Source organism: Mobula hypostoma, chromosome 8 (genome assembly GCF_963921235.1).
Source record: "Mobula hypostoma chromosome 8, sMobHyp1.1, whole genome shotgun sequence".
Taxonomy (NCBI): domain Eukaryota; kingdom Metazoa; phylum Chordata; class Chondrichthyes; order Myliobatiformes; family Myliobatidae; genus Mobula; species Mobula hypostoma.
In genome coordinates, this window is record NC_086104.1 from 40,622,274 (window position 1) to 40,648,898 (window position 26,625).

General features: G+C 38.6%; 1 protein-coding gene across 3 annotated transcripts in view; it reads right to left on the reverse strand.

Moving 5' to 3' along the window:
- Nucleotides 1–26,625, reverse strand: part of ubr2 (ubiquitin protein ligase E3 component n-recognin 2) — a 172,542-nt gene that overhangs the window by 135,505 nt on the left and 10,412 nt on the right. For 2 of the 3 annotated variants that reach the window (XM_063055703.1, XM_063055702.1), the window contains exons 3-11: nucleotides 25,485–25,563; nucleotides 24,037–24,147; nucleotides 21,337–21,467; nucleotides 18,819–18,957; nucleotides 17,778–17,840; nucleotides 17,555–17,675; nucleotides 13,514–13,621; nucleotides 9,769–9,857; nucleotides 2,525–2,623 (exon numbers count right to left, since the gene is read on the reverse strand). In XM_063055703.1, the coding sequence (XP_062911773.1) occupies nucleotides 2,525–2,623; nucleotides 9,769–9,857; nucleotides 13,514–13,621; nucleotides 17,555–17,675; nucleotides 17,778–17,840; nucleotides 18,819–18,957; nucleotides 21,337–21,467; nucleotides 24,037–24,147; nucleotides 25,485–25,563 (940 nt within the window). Of the gene's footprint in view, nucleotides 1–2,355; nucleotides 2,455–2,524; nucleotides 2,624–9,768; nucleotides 9,858–13,513; nucleotides 13,622–17,554; nucleotides 17,676–17,777; nucleotides 17,841–18,818; nucleotides 18,958–21,336; nucleotides 21,468–24,036; nucleotides 24,148–25,484; nucleotides 25,564–26,625 lie in introns of all 3 variants that reach the window. The other variant, XM_063055701.1, reaches the window with a different exon arrangement.

Sequence of the window (26,625 nt, forward strand, 5' to 3'; positions counted from 1 at the left end):
GCTACGTTGCAACAGTGGGAATAAATGTTTAAGGTAGTGAACATGATGTCAATCAAGGTTGCTTTCCTGGGCATTGCTGGAATTGCATTCATTCAGAAAACTGAAGTTTGTTGTTGGAAATGGAGAAGACATTGGGAGGGCAACAATTTCTATTTAAAGTAATTGAGCATGCATTCATGTTAAATTGATTCTGCCTTTAGTTTTCTATGCTCTGCTCAATGATTTGCAATAGCTGCAATAATTTGCAATAGTTCTTAAGTATCTCTGTATGTCAAAGGCAAAGTCGGAGCAACACCAGAAACTAAAGGCTTGTAAACCATTTCTTGGAAGTAGACTCAGTGCAGACCTCCCACATAAGAGCAACACTGCACAAAACCTTGGCTCTATGCAACAAATTAACATTCTGAATCACGGTGATTTTATGCAGCAAGTCAAAACATGATCGAATTAGAAAAAAGCTTCATTTTAAATGTACACTGATGATAAGAGTAAGGTATTCACCATTATTAATGCATTATGTTTTTCCGTTTCTTTTTTTTAAATTCCCAATTGAACTTTTTGATAAATAAAATACTTAAATAGCCTGGTAATGACACTGCCTTTACAAGTCAATATTCAGCTATAATATCTTTATCTATAAAAACTTTCCATGTTTTCATCCCTTTTTGTCAGACAGCCAAATTCATAAAATAACTGCAAAGTTCTAGAATATGGACTGCGGAGAACTTCTGGAAGACCATCCCAATGGAAGCATCTTTACATATTACCCTGTAGTTCTCTTCAGTGATTCTGGCTGTTACAAGCAAGGAGCCTTTAAAAGTCTTGAGGTATAAAATATATTTTTTGAGAGGAAACACAAGTTAGTCTCACTAAAAGCTTTCAGTACTGTCAAGGTACCATCAATACATTACAACCCTTACAAGGTAAAGAAGCAGCAATAAATCAGGGGATCAGATGCACAGTCTACCTTTGGCGAAAAGCATATTTTTAAAAGATATGCTATCAAGAAATCAGAGATAAAAGTGCAAGATGCCATTTATTTGCAATTTGTTATTATTCCTATGGCAGAAGATTCTTTATCACATGACTGAATACTCTTCCACTTCCCACATCATTGCCATTAAGAAGATACAGAACTAAATCCATAACAAGGCAGTTTTGTGCAGTGAGACAATCTTTAAAAAAATCTTGGTCAACTTTATTTTCAAAGTACACTCACAGGCAACATTGATTTGCCTGTTTCAATATTCCAGTGCACATAGTACAATTAACCCACCGCTACAGCATCCAGTTGAGAAAGGTCAAGTAATCCACCTGCTGCAGCATTCAGACTTCCTAAATCATCTTCTTCAACAATTTTGTATCACTGATTTTCAAATCTTCTGTGGATCTACAAAAAGAATGCATTTTCTCCTCCCACCATACGCAAAATAGTCATGGATAAGTAATGCACAATGTACATTTCAAGAAAAGCACAAGACACCATTGAAGAATAGAACAAGAAGCTTACACAAACATCCTCAAGAAAACAGATGGGTTGAGAAGAATAAAGAGCTGTCAGAAAATGAGTGTACTGATGGATCTTTCTCATTCTGTGCACTCTGTTACATTTATAGTTGGCCTGACATTACAATGGATCAATAATTATAAAACACACCACAACGTAACAATTACTATTCAGTCCATGATAAACTAATACCAAGCTCCTGTTCATTAAGACATTGTTTTCCAGCCCTCAGAGTACCGGTGCATTGCACTTGGTTCTTAAATAGCATACATGCTGCAAAACACTGCATCGTGAAAATGTCTCCAATATAAAAAAAAGTCCTTTAATATTTCAGAGGAAGAAGATGGTTGTAAATCTTACCAGTGTTTGGCAAAATTTGATAGAGCTTGTTGTAGCTATATTAAGTGAACAACATACAAGACAACTTGTTTTCTCTTCCACATTTCTTCTTCTTGAAGTATTGAAATGCAAGTGAACGGCTTGACACCTACTACTACTTGTTTTATTTTAAAAAGATGTGTGAACACAATGACTAGAAAACTGTAGTTGTATAATAAATGACACTGATCCTCTCCTCACTCAAAAACTCAACATGCAGATCGCCATGCATAACTATCAAGACATCCTCATCACTTTCCATCCATCACCATCCACTTCCACCCATCAAACCCTTCAAGCTGCAGTTTCCTGGCTAGTCTGCCACATCAAATGGTAGAATTGTAAAAAATAAATATTCTGATCTATAAAGTCAGAACTTAAACGACAACCACAAACATAAACAAAGTTTTACGTACAAAGAGCCACAAATACATCTTTATTTGCTTAATCAGACTGGAATTATTACTTACCAAAGAAGGCACTGTGAAAATTTGCACTGAAAGATCGGTAACTGAGAACTCTCTCTCGTGGTCATCATTCACATAGTCAGTCTGCAACCTCTCATAGTTCTAATGAAAAGGCAGAGAAGAGGCAAGGAGGGGGACAAAAATGAGTCGAATGAAAATACATGGTACTCACCAATGTTGGGACAGTGAAGAGCTGGACAGACAGAGCGGTCACTGACATTACCCGCTCATGATCATCTTCCATAAAATCTCTCTGCAACTGTTGGTAATTCTAAACAACAAGATAAATTCACGTCCAGGTCACGTCCAAACTGGCCTCTAAATTTAATGCTGATTTCATTTCTATTTATTAAGATTCAAATGGCAACAGGTGTGGATAACAAACATTTACAGATTTAATGAGAAATGGCTGAAATAAATTTTCAATGCAGTATAATCAAGAACAAATTTCAGTGGAAGGTCAAACATGGTAAACTTGAAAAAATACTTCCTTGTATTAATTTCACACAGTGTTTTAATGCCACAGGTACTCCTTTTCAAATGTCTTAATTTCAACTTTAAAATATCAATTTAACGCTTTGCCATCCAGGATACATGTTACAGTATTGGATGGGTTTGAAGGCACAAGACAAATTTTGCATGTTCAATTATCAGGGCTGAATGATATCCTTGCCATCTTTTAAACCACCTGCTTCCAGCTAATCTCCTTGAATGTTTAAAAAAAAATCTTTGATCAAACCTGCTCACCTAGCTAAGAGCATCTGTAGGAAAGCCACATTTAAAACAGTATGACCCAAAAACCAAATCACATATTACGTTACACAAGCCTAACTGTGTGTACCACAAAAAATGAGGTTCTTTACTCCTTACTCAACATATTTCCATATAACAATGATCTAGTGACGTCAAAGTGCATTTGTAATTGTAGTCAACAATGATCAAACTTTGTACTACAAAGTGAAGAATTAATGAGACTGCAAGTTTGAGAAAAACAATTATTTCATTCTGTCTCACTGTCTAGTATCAATCTTAAATTCTAAAGATCATTGAGCAGGGTGTTAATCTACTGCAACATGTAGTTTTTCTACAGATTAATTCTGAGATATTTCTAAGTACAAGTTAAAAGCAAACTACATCAATGTTTTCTCAAATCAATTCCATATAAAAACTGTAATCATCAAGTTTAATATCCATAAAGCAAATGAGGCAGTTCTAAATCAGCAATTCACAACAAACACATTTGAACCATCAGCTTTTATGCATCCTCGTACAAAACTACTCTTCACGTGGAATAACATACAGAGTAAATAACAAAGCAATATATTTTTCTCACTACATTCCTTAAAATGTCTGTAATTTCAGAGTAAAGGGATCATGCAAATAATTCACATTACAAATACTGTATGACATATAGTTGTAAGAAAAAGTTAGTGAGCCCTTTGCAATTACCTGATTTTCTGCATTAGGCACAATCTGCCGAATAACACAAACTATTGTACTTCTTCTCATCAACACTGAGTACACCATTTAAACAATCACAGTCTAGGTTCAAAGAAGTATCTGAAACTCTGGGGTAATGCCTTCTACAAAAGCTATTTGGAGTCAGATGTTCCAATCATTGAGATGAGGTTGGAGGTGTGGGTTATAAAGACGCCCTTTTGGATCGGGGTTACAGAGTGTTGTGGGAGCAGAATTCTGAAGGAAGGTAGTTTTTTTAAAAGCTTCTTCGAGTGCAAGAAGGACGAGACTGCACAGGTGCGTGACGTCAACAGGACAGTGCAGGTAGTTTAAAAAGGAGACCACCTTATGCAGTGGGCAGCTGTCGGAGCGGGCAGCGGAGTGAGTGGGAGCAGAGTGTAGGGCTTTGACTTCAATGGGCTTCAGCGGTAAACGGGAAGAGGCAAGAGCGAAGCACCAACTCTTTTTTTCTCCCCCTTTTGCGAATTGCCCCGGACAGACAGGAACAGCAGGGTTCTCACAGCTAACAGTACGAGCTAACGGTTTAAAGTTCCTCTGTTTGGCGAGGTAAGTGGGTGAGTAGACTTATTTTTCCTGTTTCATTCCTGTAGAATTAGATAGCATGCCTGCAGGGTTAGTGCTTTGTTCAGGGTGTCAGATGTGGGAATCCTGGGAGACCTCCAGCCTCCCTGATGGCCACATCTGCGCCAGGTGCACCGGGATGCAACTCCTCAGAGACCGTGTTAGGGATCTGGAGCTGCAGCTTGATGACCTACTGCTTATCAGAAAAAGTGAAAAGGTGATAGACAGGAGCTACAGTGAGGTAGTTATCCCTAGGCTACAGGGGTCAGAAAACTGGGTGACTATCAGGAGAGGGAAGGGAAATGCCCGGATAGTGGAGAGCACACCTGTGGCTGTCCCCCTCAGCAACAAACATCTTGTTCTGGATGCTGTTGAGGGGGATGACCCGACAGGGGATGCCAACGGTGACCGGGTTTCTGGCACTGAGCCTGGCGCTGTTGTGCAGGAGAGAAAGAGGGAGAAGAGGAATGCGGTAGTCGTAGGGGATTCCATAGTCAGGGGAACGGACAGGAGATTCTGTGAACCTGATAGAGATACCCGCATGGTGTGTTGCCTCCCAGGTGCCAGGGTACAGGATGTCTCGGATCGGGTCCTGAATATTCTGAAGCAGGAGGGTGAGCAGCCAGTTGTCTTGGTACATGTTGGTACCAATGACATAGATAGGACAAAGGAGGAGGTCCTGAAGAGAGATTTCCAGGAGTTAGGAAGGAAGCTGAGAAGCAGGACCTCCAGGGTAGTAATCTCAGGATTGCTACCTGTGCCACGTGCTAGCGAGGACGAGGACAAGAATAGTAGGATCAGGCAGATGAATGCGTGGCTGAGAGACTGGTGCAGGGGGCAGGGCTTCAGATTCTTGGATAATTGGGATCTCTTCTGGGGGAAGTATGACCTTTTCAAAAAGGACAGGTTATACCTGAACCCGAAGGGGACCAATATCCTGGCGGGAAAGTTTAATAGAGCTGTTAGGGAGGGTTTAAATTAATTTGGCAGGGGGATGGGAACCAGAATGACAGAGCGGAGGAAAGGGAAAACAGAAATAAATCTAAGATAGTGAGCAGTAAAGATGTCAGGAAAGACAGGCAGGTGATGGGGCAAATTTGTAGCCATTGGGATGAGTTGCAGTGCAATCAAAGCGAAAAGTACCAAATACTGGTCTTAAGGTGTTATACTTAAATGCATGCAGCATAAGGAATAAGGTGGATGATCTTGTCGTACAGCTACAGATTGGCAGGTATGATATCGTGGCCATCACTGAGAAGTGGCTAAAGGATGCATGTCTCTGGGAGCTGAACATCCAAGGATACATGGTGTATCGGAAGGAAGGTAGGCAGAGGGGGAGGCATGGCTTTATTGGTAAGAAATGATATTAAATCATTAGAAAGAGGTGATATAGGATCGGAAGGTGCAGAATCTTTATGGGTTGAGCTAAGAAATTGCAGGGGTAAAAGAACCCTGATAGCAGTTATTTATAGGCCTCCAAACAGCTGCAGGGATGTGGACTACAAATTACAACAGGAAATAGAAAAGGCTTGTCAGAAGGGCAGTGTTATGATAATTGTGGGGGATTTTAACATGCGAGTGGGTTGGGAAAATCAGGTCGGCACTGGATCTCAAAAGAGAGAATTTGTAGAATGTCTGCGAGATGGCTTTTTAGAACAGCTTGTTGTTGAGCCCACTAGGGGATCGGCTGTACTGGATTGGGTATTGTGTAATGAACCGGAGGTGATTAGAGAGATTGAGGTGAAGGAACCCTTAGGAGGCAGTGATCATAACATGATTGAGTTCACTGTGAAATTTGAAAAAGAGAAGCCGAAATCTGATGTGTCGGTATTTCAGTGGAGTAAAGGAAATTACAGTGGCATGAGAGAGGAACTGGCCAAAGTTGACTGGAAAGGGTAACAGGCGGAAAAGACGGCACAGCAGCAGTGGCTGGAGTTTATGCGAGAAGTGAGGAAGGTGCAAGACAGGTATATTCCAAAAAAGAAGAAATTTTCGAATGGAAATGGTTGACAAGAGAAGTCAAAGCCAAAGTTAAAGCAAAGGAGAGGGTATACAAGGAAGCAAAAATTAGTGGGAAGACAGAGGATTGGGAAGTTTTTAAAACCTTACGAAAAGAAACTAAGAAGATCATTAAGAGGGAAAAGATTAACTATGAAAGGAAGCTAGCAAATAATATCGAAGAGGATACTAAAAGCTTTTTCAAGTATATAAAGAGTAAAAGACAGGTGAGAGTAGATATAGGACCGATAGAAAATGATGCTAGAGAAATTGTAATGGGAGATAAGGAGATGGCGGAGGAACTGAATGAGTATTTTGCATCAGTCTTCACTGAGGAAGACATCAGCAGTATACCGGACACTCAAGGGTGTCAGGGAAGAGAAGTGTGTGCAGTCACAATTACGACAGAGAAAGTACTCAGGAAGCTGAATAGTAGATAAATCTCCCGGACCACATGGAATGCACCCACGTGTTCTGAAGGAAGTAGCTGCGGAGATTGCGGAGGCATTAGCGATGATCTTTCAAAAGTCGACAGATTCTGGCATGGTTCCGGAGGACTGGAAGGTTGCAAATGTCACTCCGCTATTTAAGAAGGGGGCAAGGAAGCAAAAAGGAAATTATAGACCTCGGTGGTTGGGAAGTTGTTGGAGTCGATTGTCAAGGATGAGGTTACAGAGTACCTGGAGGCATATGACAAGCTAGGCAGAACTCAGCATGGATTCCTTAAAGGAAAATCCTGCCTGACAAACCTATTACAATTTTTTGAGGAAATTACAAGTAGGCTGGACAAGGGAGATGCAGTGGATGTTATATATTTGGATTTTCAGAAGGCCTTTGACAAGGTGCCACACATGAGACAAGATAAGAGCCCATGGAATTACGGGAAAGTTACATACGTGGATAGAGTGTTGGCTGATTGGCAGGAAACAGAGAGTGAATAAAGGGATCCTATTCTGGTTGGCTGCTGGTTATCAGTGGTGTTCCACAGGGGTCCGTGTTGGGGCCGCTTATTTTTACATTGTACATCAAAGATTTGGATTGTGGAATAGATGGCTTTGTGGCTAAGTTTGCTGACGATACGAAGATAGGTGGAGGGGCCGGTAGTGCTGAGGAAACAGAGAGTCTGCAGAGAGACTTGGATAGATTGGAAGAATGGGCAAAAAAGTGGCAAATGAAGTACAATGTTGGAAAGTGTATGGTTATGCACTTTGGCAGAAGGAATAAACAAGCAGACTATTATTTAAATGGGGAAAGAAATCAAAGTTCTGAGATGCAATGGGACTTGGGAGTCCTCGTACGGAATACCCTTAAGGTTCACCGCCAGGTTGAGTCGGTAGTGAAGAAGGCGAATGCACTGTTGCCATTCATTTCTAGAGGAATAGAGTATAGGAGCAGGGATGTGATGTTGAGGCTCTATAAGGCGCTGGTGAGACCTCACTTGGAGTACTGTGGGCAGTTTTGGTCTCCTTATTTAAGAAAGGATGTGCTGACATTGGAGAGGGTACAGAGAAGATACACTAGAATGATTCCAGGAATAAGAGGGTTAACATATGAGGAATGTTTGTCCGCTCTTGGACTGTATTCCTTGGAGTTTAGAAGAATGATGGGAGACCTTATAGAAACATTTCGAATGTTGAAAGGCATGGACAGAGTGGATGTGGCAAAGTTGTTACCCATGATGGGGGAGTCTAGTATGAGAGGGCATGACTTAAGGATTGAAGGCGCCCATTCAGAACAGAAATGCGAAGAAATTTTTTAGCCAGAGGGTGGTGAATCTATGGAATTTGTTGTCACGGGCAGCAGTGGAGGCCAAGTCATTGGGTGTATTTAAGGCAGAGATTGATAGGTATCTGAGTAGCCAGGGCATCAAAGGTTATGGTGAGAAGGCAGGGGAGTGGGATTAAATGGGAGAATGGATCAGCTCATGATAACATGGCGGAGCAGACTCGATGGGCCGAATGGCCGACTTCTGCTCCTTTGTCTTATGGTCTTATAAAAAAAGACACACAATGTCTGGTTACTGACAGAGCCTGCTCTTCTCAAGAAAGATCTGTTTATGTGCATCATGCCTCGATCAAAACAACGTTCAGGGACCACAGAAGAAAAATTGTAGAGATGAAGCTGGAAAAGGCTACAAAAGCATTTCTAAAGAGTGGAGTGTTCACCTTTCCACAGGAGGAGAAAATTTCTACAAATGGAGGAAATCCAGTATGTTACTACTCTCCCTAAGAATGGATGCCCTGCACAGATCACACCAAGTTCTTATTCACTTTCACCAATGATGAAAGTGAAAAAGAATCCAAGGGTAACAGCAGAAGACCTGTAGAAATCTCTAGAACTTGTTAAAATCTCTGTTCATGAGTCCACTATAAGAAAAATACTGAACAACAATGGTATTTATGGAAGGACACCACGGAGGAAACCACTACTCTCCAAAAATAACATTGCTGCACTTCTCAAGTTTGCAAAAGACCACCTGGGTATTTCACAATGCTTCTGGGACAATGTTCTGTGGACAGATGAGACAAAAGTTGAACTTTCTGGCAGAAGTGCATACCACTGTGCTTGGAGAAAAAAGGGCACTGCACTGCACACCAACACCAAAACCTCATCCCAACTCTGAATGAAGCATGGTAGAAGGAGCATCATGGTTTGGGGCTGCTTTGCTGCCTCAGGGTCTGGACAGCTTGAAGGAACAATGAATTCAAAACTGTATCAAGACATTTTCAGGAGAATGTCAGGGTAGCGGCCCATCACCCGAAGCTTAATAGAAGCTGGAGACAAGACAATGATCCGAAACACAAAGAGTAATTCAACAACAGAATGGTTTAAAAAGAAGAAAATTTGTGTTTTGGGATAGCCAAGTTGGAAGCCTAACCATATCCTAATGGAGATGCTGTGGCGTGACTTGAAGAGGGCTATTCATGTAAGCTATCCCAGAAATTTTGATGAACCAAAACAGTTTTGTACGGAGGAATGGTCTAAAATTCTTCCTCGCCGTTGTGCAAGTCTGATCAGCAGCTACAGGAAACGACTGGTTACTATTGCTAAAGGAGGTTCTACCAGCTATTACATAGAAGGGTTCATATACTTTTTCCAGCTGGACTGTGAATGATTAAGTGTGTTCAATAAAGACATGAAAAGTGCAATTGTTTGTGCGTCATTAGTTTAGGCAGATTGTGTTTGTCTATTATTATGACTTAGATGAGGTTCAGACCATACTTTATGAGTAATTAATGCAGAAGACCTGCAAAGAGTTCACAAAATTTTTCATGCAACTGTAGAAAATTTTCAAATTGGAAACTATTTAGCCTTGTCAGAGAACAAATGAAAATGGATAACTTGTTCAATATTTAAGACATTCCATATTTCACTTACTTTTGCAAATCGAACTGCAAATAGCTTCTTGTACTTCAGATCCATCAGAAGACTGCTCATAAATAACTGGTGATAAATATTTCGTGCTCCTGTTGAATAAAATTAAATAGTTATTAAGGAACGTGCATCCAGAGGAAAGGGTGAAACAGAATAAAAACAGGGAAACGTATTCACCCAAAATAGCAGACACATGACGTCAACTACTTTGACCAAAGTTACTGATGCAACTTCAAAGAATTCAAAGTGCATTTATTATCAAAGTTTGTAAGTTTGCAGTACACAATCCTGAGATTCGTCTTCTCCACAGACAGCAACAAAACAAAGAAAACCATGAAACCCATTCAAAGAAAAATAGTATCAACCTCCCTCACCCACACGCAAATGGCAACAAGATCAACCCTTCCCTCACCCAAAAAAAATCATGCAAATGGCAATGAGAACATCAACCCCCCTCCCACTGAAAAAACAAACTGCACAAATGGCAACAAGAAAGAATGAGCAAGAACACAGACAATAAAACACAAAATCGAAAGTGCACATATTCAGTTCAGCCCAGTGTTCATTATCTGCAGGTAGCCCTGATTCAAAGTCAACCAAAACAGCAACGGAAAAAGGAGCAACAGGAACTACAAGCCAATCTACAAACTGCAGACCAGAATTAGGGTACCATCCTCCGACAGCAATGAGTGAGATAGAGACCATTTGAAAGCAGGCGCCTGCCCTCGGGATCAGCTAGCGAGATGGGAAAAGAGAGAGTCTGGCAGAAGCCAGTGATAGGCTGGTAACGGCGCTGAACACTCGCTCGCCTTCCGCTCTTGCCTCGATGTTTTCAATCTTCCATGACACTTTATAATCTGTGAGATCTAATGTTGATAATGGGCTAGCGCCCTGTCTCCAAGCTTCTTGATCTCAAGGTCACTCGCCTCCCAGAACCTTCTTGGAGACAGCAAAGCACCAGATTGCTCAATCAGCTCAAAAACACACCATCAAACTGTAGATCACAGGCTCCAACAGTACCAGAACCACATTGAAAAGAAAAAGTAGTAAAAGAAACAGTTTTGCGGATCATCTGGAGAATGTCACCGTGGTAGCGTTGTTTGCTGGTGCCATCTTCTTATACCAACACTGAGAATTAATTAGATCCATTCATCCTTTTCATACCTCCCACAGATAAAAATAGAATCAATGGGTACAGTCTTTCATTGATTCTATTATGGTTCTTGGATGTATTTAGTATGCCCACAAGAAAACAGGATGGCAAATGGTGACATATATATACTTTGATAATATCTTTACTTTAAACTTTGAAAATACATTCTTTTCATATCTCCTACAAATAATAATGTTCAGTGAGAAATCTGTCTTTGCTGGGCTAAGCTTCTAAGAGCATAATTCCTACTGTATTTCAACCTTCAGCTATATGTAAAGAATAAAATTTGACATGGAATGTTTGCAAATAACAGCTGAGGATTCATTGACAAGAAAAATCCCATCTTTCATTCATGTACACACATTCTTAATTAGATCATGGTTCAGTAGATGAACATCAGAATTCTGAATTATGTCCACTGTCTCTAAAAGCAGTGCCCTCAGTTGGTCCACAAGGTTTTATTTTTGAGGATTCAGATTGGTCAAATTAATTCAAACTGGGAATTAAGTGCAGAACTTGTTGGATTCGTGGCTTAGATATCCCACAAATAAACAATTATCTAACCTAAGTACAAAAATATCTTTGAGATCGCGGAACTTGTATAGAAATAAAAGCTGAGAATATCATTGCTTTGAGAAATTTATAGTTGTATACTTACTGTGAAATATTTGGAAAGGATTTTTATAAAAGGTATTGTCATCTATGCTGTAACCAATCACAGTAAATCTTAGTACCAATTTTAGTAAATTAAATTACAGGATATTAATGGTGATCCTGTTGATTACATAGCTGTGCACTAATTGGCATAAGCACATCAGGAAAAGTAACTGTGTGGTTTTAATACTGTTGTGTGAAGTAGGAATTACTACTTTGCGATATTAGCAAGAGTACTGGGAAAGGAAACAGCAATATTATTAGATAGTTGCACCTAAACTTAGGATGGAACGAAGATTCCAAGAAAAACGACAAAATGACTGCCACAAAGTCATTGAACTCACAAACAAGGAAGCAGAATGAACAGACACAAGACTGATATTAAGGGTAAAGTTCAGAAAACATAAAACAATAAAGATAATTTTAATATTCCAGGGACAAAAAAAACCTTATAAAATAGACAACAATAAAATTCTAATAATAAGTGATGAAAAGGGAGGAAGTATTACATTTGGATATTTAGCAATTTACAGGCAACAGATGAACAAAATCCTTTCGTCAAAGGTAACAGAATATTGGACAGATGGATAAGACCACCCATATATCATTTTCATAGACCAATGCCTGTAATGTAAGCAATTTGTTTTTTTTTTAAATTCAGCTTAAAAGCCATAACAGCATAAAAGACCCCTACCTTTATAGTGGACATCACTGGGAATAAAATATTCAAAGCTATAATACCTTTGTGATGGACCAGGAACTGAGAAAAGGGAATCAATATACTTATAATGGGTATATTCACTGCAATTGAAAGAAAGGATTTGAGGATGGTGTCATCAGGCAATGAATACAACAAGATGTGGAGGAACAACAAATGATGGAAGATTCCAAGCTCATAAGGCAGACAGAAGTGATTCTAAAAATTAATTTTAAGAAGAATGGAGGTAATGAAAAAAAGGTAAAAAGAAAAGCTGCAATGGGAGCTTTTGCTTTTGGAACCAGATCAGCTAGAATTATAGGCAATGAATTTCCAAAAAAGTACTCAGCAAAATATTTCAGAACCTCCACGAGACCACACAACAGATTTATTTAATAATGAACAAAGATTCATTAATGTCACAGAAAAGGTATATCCTGAAAACTGGGATCTTCCTCTGGGCACATTGCAGCCTTTGCTACTCAATATTGAATGTAACAATATTAGGTAGCTTGTTTTCTGTCTGTATGTTCTGTAGTTAGTTATCCATATGTAATATTAGTTTCATTTGCCTCACTCCTTATACTGCTTGAGCTGCTGGACATTTCTTACAGCTCTGACCTGCATTTCCCAACTTCTAAGAGGGATGATTGATAAGTTCACGGCCCAAGGTAGAAGGATCCGTATGCTCCACGACCGCTGGACTAAGTGTGTAAATGTAGGAGGGGACTACGTTGAAAAATAAATGTGCTGGGTTTTCTAAACTTGACTCCTTCTACCTTAGGCCACAAACTTATCAATCACCCCTCGTACATGCCCCTATGTTTTCTGTACAACTGCTCTCATTAATTTATTAACTCAATGGCTTTATCAACAGTTTATCACCATAGTAATCTTAGCCTGAAATCTCTCCTATGTCCCATCAGATGCTCCTCAATCCTCTCTGCTACATTAAACTAATTAGAAAACAGAAACGAAGTTAACTGTTTCTATTTCTGCAAATTTTGCCTGATCTGCTGGGCATATACAGCGACACATTAATTCCGGTTTTTCAGTAACTTGCATTACATTAGAAAGCATCTGATACAAATTACAGGAATAGAGCATCATATGATTAAGGGATAAACCAGTTTGCCATTCAAGAAGTCATGGTTATCTTATACGCAGAAACATCTTCCTGGACAAACCCCATATTTCTTGATTTAACATTGGAAAAAAATTGTTAATGACATAAGTAGTATTACCTTTCCATAGTTTTGAGTCACACAGCATCAATTTATCAATGAGAGAAGAGTGATCATCATCTGGTCTTTGCTGTAGTCCCACTTGGCACAATATTCGCCTTAATCCACCTTCATTAGACAGTAATATTTTTTAAATAAACAAACCATTTCTATAAAGAACCTACTGTGCTATCTATTGTGATAGAGATCAATACATATTAATCAATAACTTCATTGAAAGTATTTCCCCTTCTGAATAATTTTGCCATTCAAGTTCAATGCACAAATTCAAACTAATGAATTTAAATAAAAAACCCAGTTAAATACAAAAGTAAATTTCTTGATAGTTTGGATAAAACAAATGAACAATTGATTAACAGTTTACAGTGGTCTTCTAAGAGCTTTCATGACCAAAGGAAAAAATTCTAAAGCATACACAATTCAGCATTTTTACACACCACCCAAAATTTTAACTTGGTGGGATAAGTATACTCTCTTAATAAATTGTTTAAACATGTATTGTCCATCTAGAATTTTAAAAACTCCCCTTATCCTACAGAATAAGAACAACCTTTAAGATAATTTTATTTGTATTTCTTCCTCTGAATGAGTCAAGTTTTACTGGGAGCATTGTTTATCTCCTTGCCAAAAGAGTGGCCTGAAGCCTGAATGAGCTAAGACAATGAGCATTAGCTGGTTATTACACAACAGAAAAAAAGATGCAATTAATCCTAGAATTAGCATTCTCAAATATCCAGCCATATTGCTCTTTCATCAGGAGACAGCTTTGAATAATAATTTGCAATGGATTTATGCAAACCCCATTTCCAGAAAAGTTGGGATATTTTCCAAAATGCAATAAAAACAAAAATCTGTGATATGTTAATTCATGTGAACCTTTATTTAACTGACAAAAGTACAAAGAAAAGATTTTCAATAGTTTTACTGACCAACTTAATTGTATTTTGTAAACATACACAAATTTAGAATTTGATGGTTGCAACACACTCAACAAAAGTTGGGACAGAGGCATGTTTATCATTGTATTACATCACCTTTCCTTTTAATAACACTTTTTAATCGTTTTGGAACTGAGGATACTAATTGTAGTAGATTTGCAATTGGAAATTTTGTCCATTCTTGCTTAAGACTTCAGCTGCTCAACAGTCCGTGGTCTCTGTCGTCTGATTTTCTTCTTCATGATGCGCCATACATTTTCAATAGGAGACAGATCTGGACTGGCAGCAGGCCAGTCAAGCACACGCACTCTGTGTCTACAAAGCCACGCTGTTGTAGCCCGTGCAGAATGTAGTCTGGCATTGTCCTGCTGAAATAAGCATGGACGTCCCGGGAAGAGACGTCGCCTTGATGGCAACATATGTCTCTCTAAAATCCTAGTATACGCCTCAGAGTCAATGGTACCTTCACATACATGCAACTCACCAATGCCGTGGACACTGATGCACCACCATACCATCACAGATGCTGGCTTTTGCACCTTTCACTGATAACAATCTGGATGATTGTTTTCATCTTTGGCACGGAGAACTCGACGCCCATTTTTTCCGAAAACTAGCTGAAATGTGGACTCATCTGACCACAGCACACGGTTCCACAGTCTTTTGGTCCATCTGAGATGAGCTCGGCCCAGAGAACTTGCCGGCATTTCTAAATAGAGTTGATGTATGGCTTCCTCCTTGCATAATACAGTTTCAAGTTGCATTTCTGGATGCAGCCACGGACTGTGTTGAGTGACAATGGTTTTCCGAAGTACTCCTGAGCCCAGGTGGCTATAATTGTCACAGTAGCATGACGGTTTCTTAGGCGGTGCCACCTGAGGGCTCCAAGATCACGCACATTCAACAGTGGTTTCTGACCTTGCCCTTTATGCACTGTCTCTGAATTCTCTCAATCTTTTCACGATATTATGTACTGTAGATGTTGAAAGAACTAAATTCCATATAACATATAACCATATAACAACTACAGCATGGAAACAGGCCATCTCGGCCCTTCTACTCCGTGCCGAACTCTTACTCTCACCTAGTCCCACCGACCTGCACTTGGTCCATAACCCTCCATTCCATTCCTGTCCATATAGCTGTCCAATTTAACTTTAAACGACAACATCAAACCTGCCTCAACCACTTCTGCTGGAAGCTCGTTCCACACAGCTACCACTCTCTGAGTAAAAAAGTTCCCCCTCATGTTACTCCTCAACTTTTGCCCTTTAACTCTCAACTCATGTCCTCTTGTTTGAATCTCCCCCACTCTCAACGGAAACAGCCTATCCATATCAACTCTATCAATCCCCCTTCATAATTTTAAACACCTCTATCAAGTCCCCTCTCAACCTTCTACACTCCAAAGAATAAAGACCTAACTTGCTCAACCTTTCTCTGTAATGTAGATGAAACCCAGGCAACATTTTAGTAAACCTCTTTTGTACTCTCTCAATTTTATTGACATCTTTCCTATAATTCGGTGACCAGAACTGTACACAATACTCCAAATTTGCCCTTACCAATGCCTTATACAATTTCAACATTACATCCCAACTCTTATACCCAATGCTCTGATTAATAAAGGCCAGCATAACAAAAGCTTCTTCACCACCCTATCCACATGAGACTCCACCTTCAGGGAACTATGCACCATTATTCCTAGATCCCTCTGTTCTACAGCATTCTTCACTGCCCTACCATTTACCATGTATGTCCTATTTTGATTAGTCCTACCAAAATGTAGCACCTCACATTTTTCAGCATTAAACTCCATCTGCCATCTTTCAGCCCACTCTTCTAACTGGCCTAAATCTCTCTGCAAGCTTTGAAAACCTACTTCATTATCCACAACGCCACCTATCTTAGTATCATCTGCATACTTACTAATCCAATTTACCACCCCATCATCCAGATCATTAATATATATGAGAAACAACATTGGACCCAGTACAGATCCCTGAGGCACATCGCTACACACTGTCCTCCAATCTAACACACAGTTATCCACCACTACTCTCTGGCATCTCCCATCTAGCCACTGCTGAATCCATTTTACTACTTCGATATTAATGCCTAATGATTGAACCTTCCTAACTAACCTTCCGTGTGGAACCTTGTCAAAGGCCTTACTGAAGTCCATATAGACAACATCCACTGCTTTACCCTTGTCAACTTTCCTAGTAACCTCATCAAAAAATTCAATAAGATTTGTCAAACATGACCTTCTCTGCAATCTTGCGTTGAGAAATGTTCCTTTTGAACTGACTAACAATTCTCTCATGAATTTTGGCACAAAGGGGTGAGCCACAACCCATCCTTGCTTGCAAAGTCTGAGCCTTTGATGGACACTACTTTTATACCCAGTCATGATACTTCACCTGCTACCAATTAGCCTGCTTAATGTGGAGTCTTCCAAACCGGTGTTACTTGAATATTCTGTGCACTTTTCAATCTTATTTTAACTCTGTCCCAACTTTTGTTAAGTGTGTTGCAGCCATCAAATTCTAAATTTGCGTATATTTACAAAATACAATTAAGTTGGTCAGTAAAACTATTGAAAATCTTTTCTTTGTACTTTTGTCAGCTAAATAAAGGTTCACGTGAATTAACATTATCACAGATTTTTGTTTTTATTGCATTTTGGAAAATATCCCAACTTTTCTGGAAATGGGGTTTGTAAAATAAACTAGTTGGATCTTATTTACGAATATGGTGCTTCACAACTAAAATCCAAATAGTTTGTAATTTTCCATAACTAACACCTTGTGGATTTCAGTAGTAAAGGTCAAGCCAAATCTTAGCATTCTTCATTTATGAATTGAAATATTTTTAAAACAGTCCACGAACATAAGAACCAGTCTTTCCTTCCATGTGAAAGAATTACGAACTTTGGTAACTACATTGTAGAAAAAGATTGCCAACAGATGTAATACTTGTAATACTTTTAGCAAATTACACAGTAATCTTATTAATGTTCAGAAATTTCAGTGTGAGAAATTTCTTCTCAGGAAGAAATGTATTCCAGTGCCAAAAATAACAATTTGGTTATAATTCCTACCTGAGTAGCCAATCACCTGACTCAGCCAAAGTAACAACTTTATGGCAAATGCCTGATGTGCAACAACAGATGAATGCATTACTTGCACCTTTAGTGGCTTGGTTTGTCGACTCGTATTCCTCTAAAGTAGATTAAACATTGGAAGTATGTCAGTCAGAAGAATTTATATGTGATACTTCAATATATACGGATATTTTGTAAGGAAGGATATATTCTTACTCACCACTATTACTGTTTTAGCTTGCTCACAATATTGGAAGTCACCATATCGAACCGATCTACGACCCTGAAAACACCAAAAAAAAAATTCCAATTACTTATGAAACTTTCACAACTGGAACTCCAAAAGAATCACTGGAATAAACAAAGATTTTAACTTAGATTTTATTTTGGATTTATCAAGAAATTGAACTTCCAATAGACATTAAAACTTTAGTGCCTTTCTAGAGAGTATTGGATTCTGTAGTACTGCACCTGAAGATATAAATGGTGCACTGCTATCTAATGTTAGAATGTCACTTGTATTTGAAATTTCCCATTTGATGAGCTGCAAATTTCAATTAAAATATCAAGACTGTTGGACAGACAGAAAAAAAGATAACATGTATCTTGGACTTATAAGTACTTTCTGTTGATTTGGTATTTTCAAAAGTCCATGATAAAAGTACATTTAGAGTAGGAAGTAAAAGGTAGATAAAATAAACTCCAGTGGAGTTCATCAGTCCCTCCGAATAAGGTCCCATGAGTGAACACAAGACAGTCAACTAGATCAAATTAATCTGGAACTTTTGGTAGTGCTGGATTGCACATTTGAGATTCTAAGATGTAATTTCCATTAGTAAGTCAATACTTTTAAATTTACTTTCTCTTTAAATTGCACAGCAGTGCAAAAACTTTCTAATAAATCCAATGAGTTTAAAGATATTGGGGAAAACAAGAACCAGGTGAATTTAAAGAGAGCACAGGGAATAGCCACCAGTGAGCCATACTAAACTATGAGGATGCCAAGCAATGGGAGAATGGATTATTGCTATTTTACTACACCTCATTGAATCACAGTAGTCATTTTAATTTATTCTATCATCTGTGGAAGCATTCCATGCTTTGGCTCGAAAAGATTTAACACATAATATTTATTTTGAATGCTCAGCTTTATTATTGAACCTTCTGCATTGAATTGCAGTTCAACATTTTTAACACTTTCCAATTGCAACTGCTTACATGCAACTCAGAGATAACAAATAGCACCAAAACCTAAACTCACATCTCTATCCACGGTGGTGGCAAAACTGACAGCTTCTTTCTGTGTACAGTTCACAGCCTTCTGCAGGGTGTAAATCACTTGCTCGTAAGTATGAACTTCATCATTAAATAACATGCAATAATAAGTATCTTCCTTTTCCCTAAAGAGAAGATAATATTTGTGTTTAAAGTTGTCTTTTGGCCTATTTGATGAAAACAAACAAGTATTTCAAAATTTACACAAAAAGCAAACTACTCACTAAGCAAAAACAATTCTCCGTAAGGAAAATACAGTGGATTCCAGTTAACTGGGACACATTGGGACCAGTCCATTTTGGCCCAACTAAGGGATTGCCCCAATTATCCAAAGTTAATTAAAAAGGTATAGAAAGGACAAACTACCATTTGAGTAACAAATTATGTATTTACAGAACAAATTAGAACACTAACAATATGACAACAGTGCTATAAAGTGAGTATTAGTTAGTTACAGTTATTGATGGAGGATTTCATTCAGTGAACACTGCTGTGTTCTTCAGATTGACTGTAAATGAACAGAATCAGTGCAGGCACTTAGGGTAACTTTTTTCAGCTAGTGTCAAATCTTTTTGTAGCATCCTGATAAGGGCCTGAAAATTTTTGAAAGTCAAAAATTAAAAACATCACAGCTTTTTGAATCAGTGTCCATTGGCCCAAATAGATAATATAACACAAGCACACACAACTGACGCTATTTAAAACTTCGCTCTAAGCATGGCATAGTGTCTAACAGCCACACAAGTACACATGACTGACACTAGTCAGAAACTGTTCTGCAAGTCTCCTGCCCCAATTAAGCGATGCAGCGTCCCAAATAAACAAAGGAAATCCAGGCTATTTTCTTGATTAGTTTTTGTTCTTTAAGAATTGTCCCAAATAAGTGGCTGCCCCGATTAACTGATGGCCCAATTAACCGGAATCATTTACAGATTTACTATTTTCTTCTCTGTTCCAGCAACTTTTGAGAGGTTCTATTTAGCCTTTAAAGGGATTCTACAATTCTCTATAGTTGAATTGCCCAGTTTTAAACCATATATCCATGAACAAAAATACAGAGCAATCAAAAAGTGATTCTTCCTGTGCCTTTTGTGGTAAGAATACAAGATTTCACATGGTGGTTCATCTTGAAAACCTGTGCTGGAATTCAGTTGATCAATCATTTGAAGAACATTTGAAGCACCATTGTCATAAACCCACAGCTACTCTGAATGCATAAGCAATAACTAATCAGGCACAAAAGCAAATACACAATACATTGATGATTTACCTAAAGATTACTAAAGCTGCCAATGGTCCAGCTAAGTTCATAACTTCAGTAAACATCTGGAGTGAAATTAAGAAAGAAGGGCATGGAGAGTGTGGGCTGCAAAGAAACTGAGTGAGTCACATTTTCAGTCCTCACTCATGAGCATTGAGGAAGGAAAAAAATCAGCAGAGTTGCAATGCTGTTTTCAACTCAGCTAACTTGTGTTTGGTATGGTGCTTAGCAAACTGTTGGTAACAGTAAAGAAACCAGACACAGTAACTGATGTCATGAATTTTCTGAAGATGGTAAGGTGAAAAAAACGAGATGAGATGTTTGCATTAATTAGCCCACCAGCAGATTTCAATTACAATATGATGCCCATTAAAAACTGAAATTTAGTTTTAATCAGCATTCAAACAGATGAATTGTAACTTGCTTCCGTCCAATTGTCTTACAAGGATAAATAACTAGTCAAGAGTAGAGGGTCTGGATGTTTGTTGCAGTTGGGCAAACACCTTTCAGTCCTGTGACAACATATGAGCCAGCAGCACTGAAATACATAAAGGTTGGCTTATAATGGGTAAATTAGTCAAATAGTTCATTATTCTCACGTACATGATATCCGTAGCAGTCATCAATTACAGGTCACTACAACCGTACACTGTGGTAGTATAACAACAGAGTGCAAACCTAAAGTGTTACAGTGCAGTGCAGGTAAACAGTAAGGTGCAAGGTCACAATGAGGTAAACTGGGAGATCAAGAATTCATCTTTTCATACGAGGAAAACATGAAAACATCCTCTGACATCAGGAATGAACCTTCCTCGAGATTGGTGGTATGTGTTTTCAGGGTTTTTTATCTTCTGCCCGATTGGAGGGGATGGAAGAGAGGATGTTCAGGGTGGCTGGATTTTGTAATATGCTGAGCTCAGTCCACAACTTGCAGTCACCTGCAGTGCAGTGACCATGATGCACTCAGAAAGGATGCTTTCCGTGGTGTATTGCTAGAAATTGGTGAGGGTTAAAGGGAACATGCCAAATTGCTTCTTGCCTTCTAAGGAAGGAGAAGTGCTGTTGAGCTTTCTTGGCTGCATCAAACAAAATAGGGGAATACAGGCAAATAGAAGAAAGTAATCTTAAGGTGGCACACAGAAGAAAAGCAAAAATACAAAAAGCAATAATTTTCAAACCAGCTTTTCACTACAATTCTACATCAACTCATCTTAATGCATTTACATTTATTATTAATACTTACAGGGGTTCTAATCCAGAAGGCAGACTATCTTCCTCTACCCATGTTAGCATATCTACTGCATATTTGAATACAATTGCAAAAATATTATAGGCACGTCCAATCATGTCCTCAGATAAATGTGCCAGAGGATCCTAAGAACAGAAGAGTGAATTAAAGTTTAACTCAATCCAAATGCATTATCAAAGCATAAGAATTACAAGGAAAACAAAAATGTATTCTAAATGTTAAGAATTTTAACAGGGGATGAAAAAGTTGTTTTACGACTGGTTTTTGATTCCAAGAAAAACCCTTCTATTTGTCACATAAGCTTGCAAGTGAAAACATAGAGACCAACAGATGCTGGATGGTTTTGGCGACAGAGGGCGAAGTTAGGAGTCAGCTTGGGGTTTAGAGATAGGGATGTGGAGGAGTTAGAGGTCAGGCCACACCACCACTCTAAGGCCAGTGACATGGACGTGTGAATGTTGGGTTGACCCAGGTTGGTGGGTAATGGGATCAGATGTCTGTGTGCACAGGTGGTACATGGCCTGTGAGTCAGTGAGCTTGGAGTTAAAGGCCTGGAGTCCCAACATTGGCCTGTCTGGGAGAAAAGACCAAAGGACAAAGGTTGATCACAAGTCTGAAAGTCAAATCCTGACGGCCAAAGCCTGGTATCTGCAGACTGGAGGATCGGAGGACTATCCCAGCACTGAAGGACTGGGTGTGTGCGTGTGTGTAGGTTTCTTGCTTGTGCCCTGTGTTGTTCAGCCAAGCAGTATGAGCACACTACTTTGGCACCGGAATGTGCCAACATTTACAGGCAGTCCCAGCACATCCTTAAGTTGTGTTGGTTGTTACTTCAAATAACACATTTCACTGTATGTTTCAATGTTTAAATAAAAGTGAATCTGAAATCTGGAGTAAATACTAACTCAGTGGGGCCCTGTAGCACCTAATGAGAGAAAAGAACTGACGCTGCATCAGGACAGAGTGGAATGGGAAGGAAGCCACTATAAAAATGAAATTAGGAAGGATTGACTGAGAAGAGGTTGAGGACAATAGACAGAGGACCCATGTGGAGAAAGTGGAGGATGAAGATGGCCAAAATTGACAGCAGTCAAGGAAAAAAAAAATCAGACAGGACCACGCTAGAGGAAGGGAGAGTGTAACGTGGAGACGGTTACTGAATAGTGATACGCTGGGACACAAAAACCACAGGTATGGTATCTGAAAAATAAGAAAGTTGCTAATGGAAACCACCATACTAGGAGAGAAGGAGTTAAAGATAGATAGAACCAAATGGGGGAAAGAGGAGTTAGATGTGCCTATGAAAAAAAGAACAAACTGAGGACTAAAAGTGAATTGTAAGGCAAGGGTGACCTGAAATTGGAAATCTCAACCTTCAGGACAGGTGGTTTGAAACAGGGGTTAAAGAAGCCATCTTTGTCAAACTGGAAAACCCATCCCTGAACAAAGGGTGTGGGGTATGACACCACCTACCAGCGACTTACAATGCAGTCCTAACATCTCCACCCCAGTATCTCCATGCAAAGATAAGACTAATGACCCTCTCATTACCTCTACGACTCTTAACGACCCTCATGTGATTGCTGTACCTTTAAACAACTCAGAGTTTATAAACTGGAGAATACCCATCACGGATCAGAACTAAAGGAGCCTCTCGGATGAGTGGCAAAACATCTTCTGGCCAACACAGGAAGTCCAATTGCCTTGATTTACTACTGCTCGATATTCAACCTTCATACCAATGGATTACAGATTACTTAGTTGGAAGGTGTTCTTCAAACAACAGCTTACTAGCTTAGTTGGTAACCACACCATCTTTTCAAGTCCTTTTCAGCATCAGAGCAATGGCACCAGTTAATGGCAGAGCCGAAGGGAAAAGCCCTTTGATTGTTTCTTCATTGATCTCCCTTAAATTGCAAATCTCTAATCCCACATCCATTTATAATAAAATCTTTAAAATACTGAAAATATGGCTTTGTTAAGTCATACAATCAGAGCACGGAAATGGGCTCTTTGGGCCACTAAGTCTGTGGAAACTAGGAATCACCCATCTTCATTGAAGTGCACCAATAGCAAGATCTAGTTATGTGATAGCTAATATTTTCGAAGAAGTCTGTTTACACTTGAATTTCAAATAACATCTGGAAAGATATTTTACAGGATCTTAATTGAAACAACCCAATCAAATAGAATGGTCTTGGTAGAGAGGAAAGAACCCAGATTATCTGTTGTAAGTAGTCCCTTATTGCATTCAGTGAAACTTATTGTAACTAAAAAAGGGCAATTTGCAAGAAGAAAGCTGAAGAAAGATACAGATCAGTTAATAAGTAGACAGGTGCTAGGTGCATGCAAATGTAAATAAATCTGAGTAAGTGACTTTTGGGAAAAGTGACAGAATTAAATAATAAATACATCACTAAGACTGCAGGACTGCACAATTTGATCTTCTGAGTTGTCAATGCCAGTTGTAAACAACAAACATAACTACTTTTAAAAACACACAAAACTTCTGAATTTAAACAAGAACTTGATTCAGCAACAACTGGGAGTATAATATACAATTTAGTTGGAAATAAAATAGGTTGCAAAAATGGGATACTTGCACAGAATGAACCAAGAATGATTTAACAAAACATGAGAATGATGATCTAACAGGTTGCAAATTTATGAAAGGTTCTGAGGCAAAACATATACCTCCTCCAGTGCCGCAGAGCCAGAAGGTTCATGGTTTCGACAATATGGACCTTGCTTCCAAGCTTCAGTGTCTCCGCAGTCACAGAAACCTCCTCCACCTGATGTTGTCATCTAGATCAAATAGTTAGGAAACAGGAAAACTAATTCAAGGAAATGGAAGGCAAATAGAAATTCCTACCACCATTTCTGACCAATTTTAAATAGCTCAATTGTTTTTCTGATCTCATTAACATCATCAATTATAAGCCCTCAATTTGGCAGAAAAAAGCAATAGAATCTAACTTCATACTGTACTTTGTAAAAATATTTATGTTGCCACTTTTAACAAAATCTCCCAAATTCCTTGATTATTTTGATTAATCTACCTCTCTATAAACCTCACGAGAGAATTCGAAGGGAAAGCAAAAAAACCTACATCTCTAAAATGATCTTCAAGGCTTTTAAAGGTGGTGAGAAAAGCAACAAACCTTGAGCAGTTAATGGGGGAAATGAAAGCCAAACATGGAGAAAACAGATACAGATGGATTTGTGGAGAGAGAATGTCTCTATGTTTCAGGTCATTAAAATCCTATTTTATAAATGCTGACAAAATGATTTTTTAAATTATCATTACAAAACATGTTTATGATGATTCAAGGTCATCTTGAAACATCATGAACATATATTGGTACATCATTATTAATAATTAATTCTGAGAAAGGTTCATGGCATGAAATATTAGCTGTTGTCTTGCTGCAGCTGCTGCCTGATTTGCTTAAAATTTTCAGCAATTTCTGTTGTAATGATATATTTCAACTGTAGTTTTCAACTTATAAAAAAAGTCAAAACTTGGATTACTGGTAACAAAGCTTGGGAACTCCAAGCAAACCACCAGAGCAGATGAGTCACAGAAGAAAGTACACAAGGAGAACATAAGGAATTGGAACACATGCACTGAGCTGTGGCTTCAACATAAACAATGTGTTAACAGTTTGCAGAGTTCTGGATTTTCTGGGAATTATAAAATGAAGACTGTGAGGGAAAATAGCAGTGGGATAGAAATATGGGGAAAGCAATAAAGAGAACAGCAATGAGATATGCTCTTGAAATCATAACCCTTTCAATACTTAATCCCAAATTCAATCTTTGCAATCTACCTAGCTGTTCAATACCTGATCATGAAGAAATGGAACTCCAGCATCTCTCTCTGTGATCCATTCCAAAAAACATATTGGCTGCATTACATAAGCTACTATGAGGTCACACAATTCAGCAATCAAATGCAAATTTTTTTCAATTAACGTCTTCTTATTCATCCACATTGTGGAATAGTTCAACAAATTTTCAATGCATTAAATAGCTGATATACAATGTCTATATGTTGTCAAGCAAACCTGAAGCTTCATGTTATGCTTCAATTAAGGTTACAATTGTACAAAATATAGTGAAATGAAAATAGAACAGCCTACCCTATATCTATGTTCTCTATGCACGCTGTTCAAGAAGCATTCCATGCACAGCACACAGGTTGGGTCTACTGCACAGTCCCTTCAATAATAAGATAATAACAGTTGAGTTAGGCTTGGACATCATGTATGTCTTCTTCCAGAATAAGGCTCAGAATAATGTTAACAGGAGGAGGATTATCAAGTCCTTACCACTATTTAACACCTCATTTTGAAATAAATTACAGATCATATACAATTGAATATATCATTCTCCCAGTTAAGTGGAAAACCATATCTTAAAAAATTCCAAAAGGTTCCAATGTTTGCAACATGAAAATCAATTTTCTTGCAGCCACACCACATAGAGATTCTTACTGAGTATAATATTTTGCATCTTCTTGACTCTCTCTCTTAGAGGCCATTAACCACCCGAATGTTGTGCAGTTTCAATGTGAATTTGCCCCTTTTTTATTTTGTTGTAATTGACACTTTAATATCAAGCAAAATTTATTCAATCGTGCTCTGGCAGAACCAATTTAACAAATCCTCCAGAAGACCGCATGACCTTGGACGGCATAGGAGCAGCATACTATGATATACAAGCCATTGTGGCTATATGGACTACGGTGGCTAGACAGACTAACTGTCAAACTGCAATTAGTTGAAGCCCTCTGGAAAAAATGTTCCTGACCTTGCCCCTTACATGTTGATCCAAGGATATGAACCCTTGATACCAATTCATCAGTTGGAAAATTGAATAGGTCAAAAGTCAAATTGCAGAGCGTCTTAAGATCTTTCACGCAAGCAGAGAATGAATTGAATGCAATAAGAATGCGTCTCTCAAGCCCCGCTTGAGTTCAGATCGACTGAATTTTTGCATTGTTGTTGACACAGTATATTAACATTTATTAAGTGAGACTTGACTAGTTTTCATTTCACAAAAAAATTGTAATTGTCAGAAAGGTCGGAAAAAGATCACAGAAAATTTACATGAAATGGCACCTCACCAATACCCATCCCCCACTTTTCTACTCTATAGAATGCAAGTCAAATGTGTTTCAAAAAGATAAAGACAATTTTTCTTCAGTAAAGCTTTTGTTTTTTCTCTTCAATTCATAACATGTACTGTAGGTTGCAGAAAACTTAAGGAAAAACTTAGCGT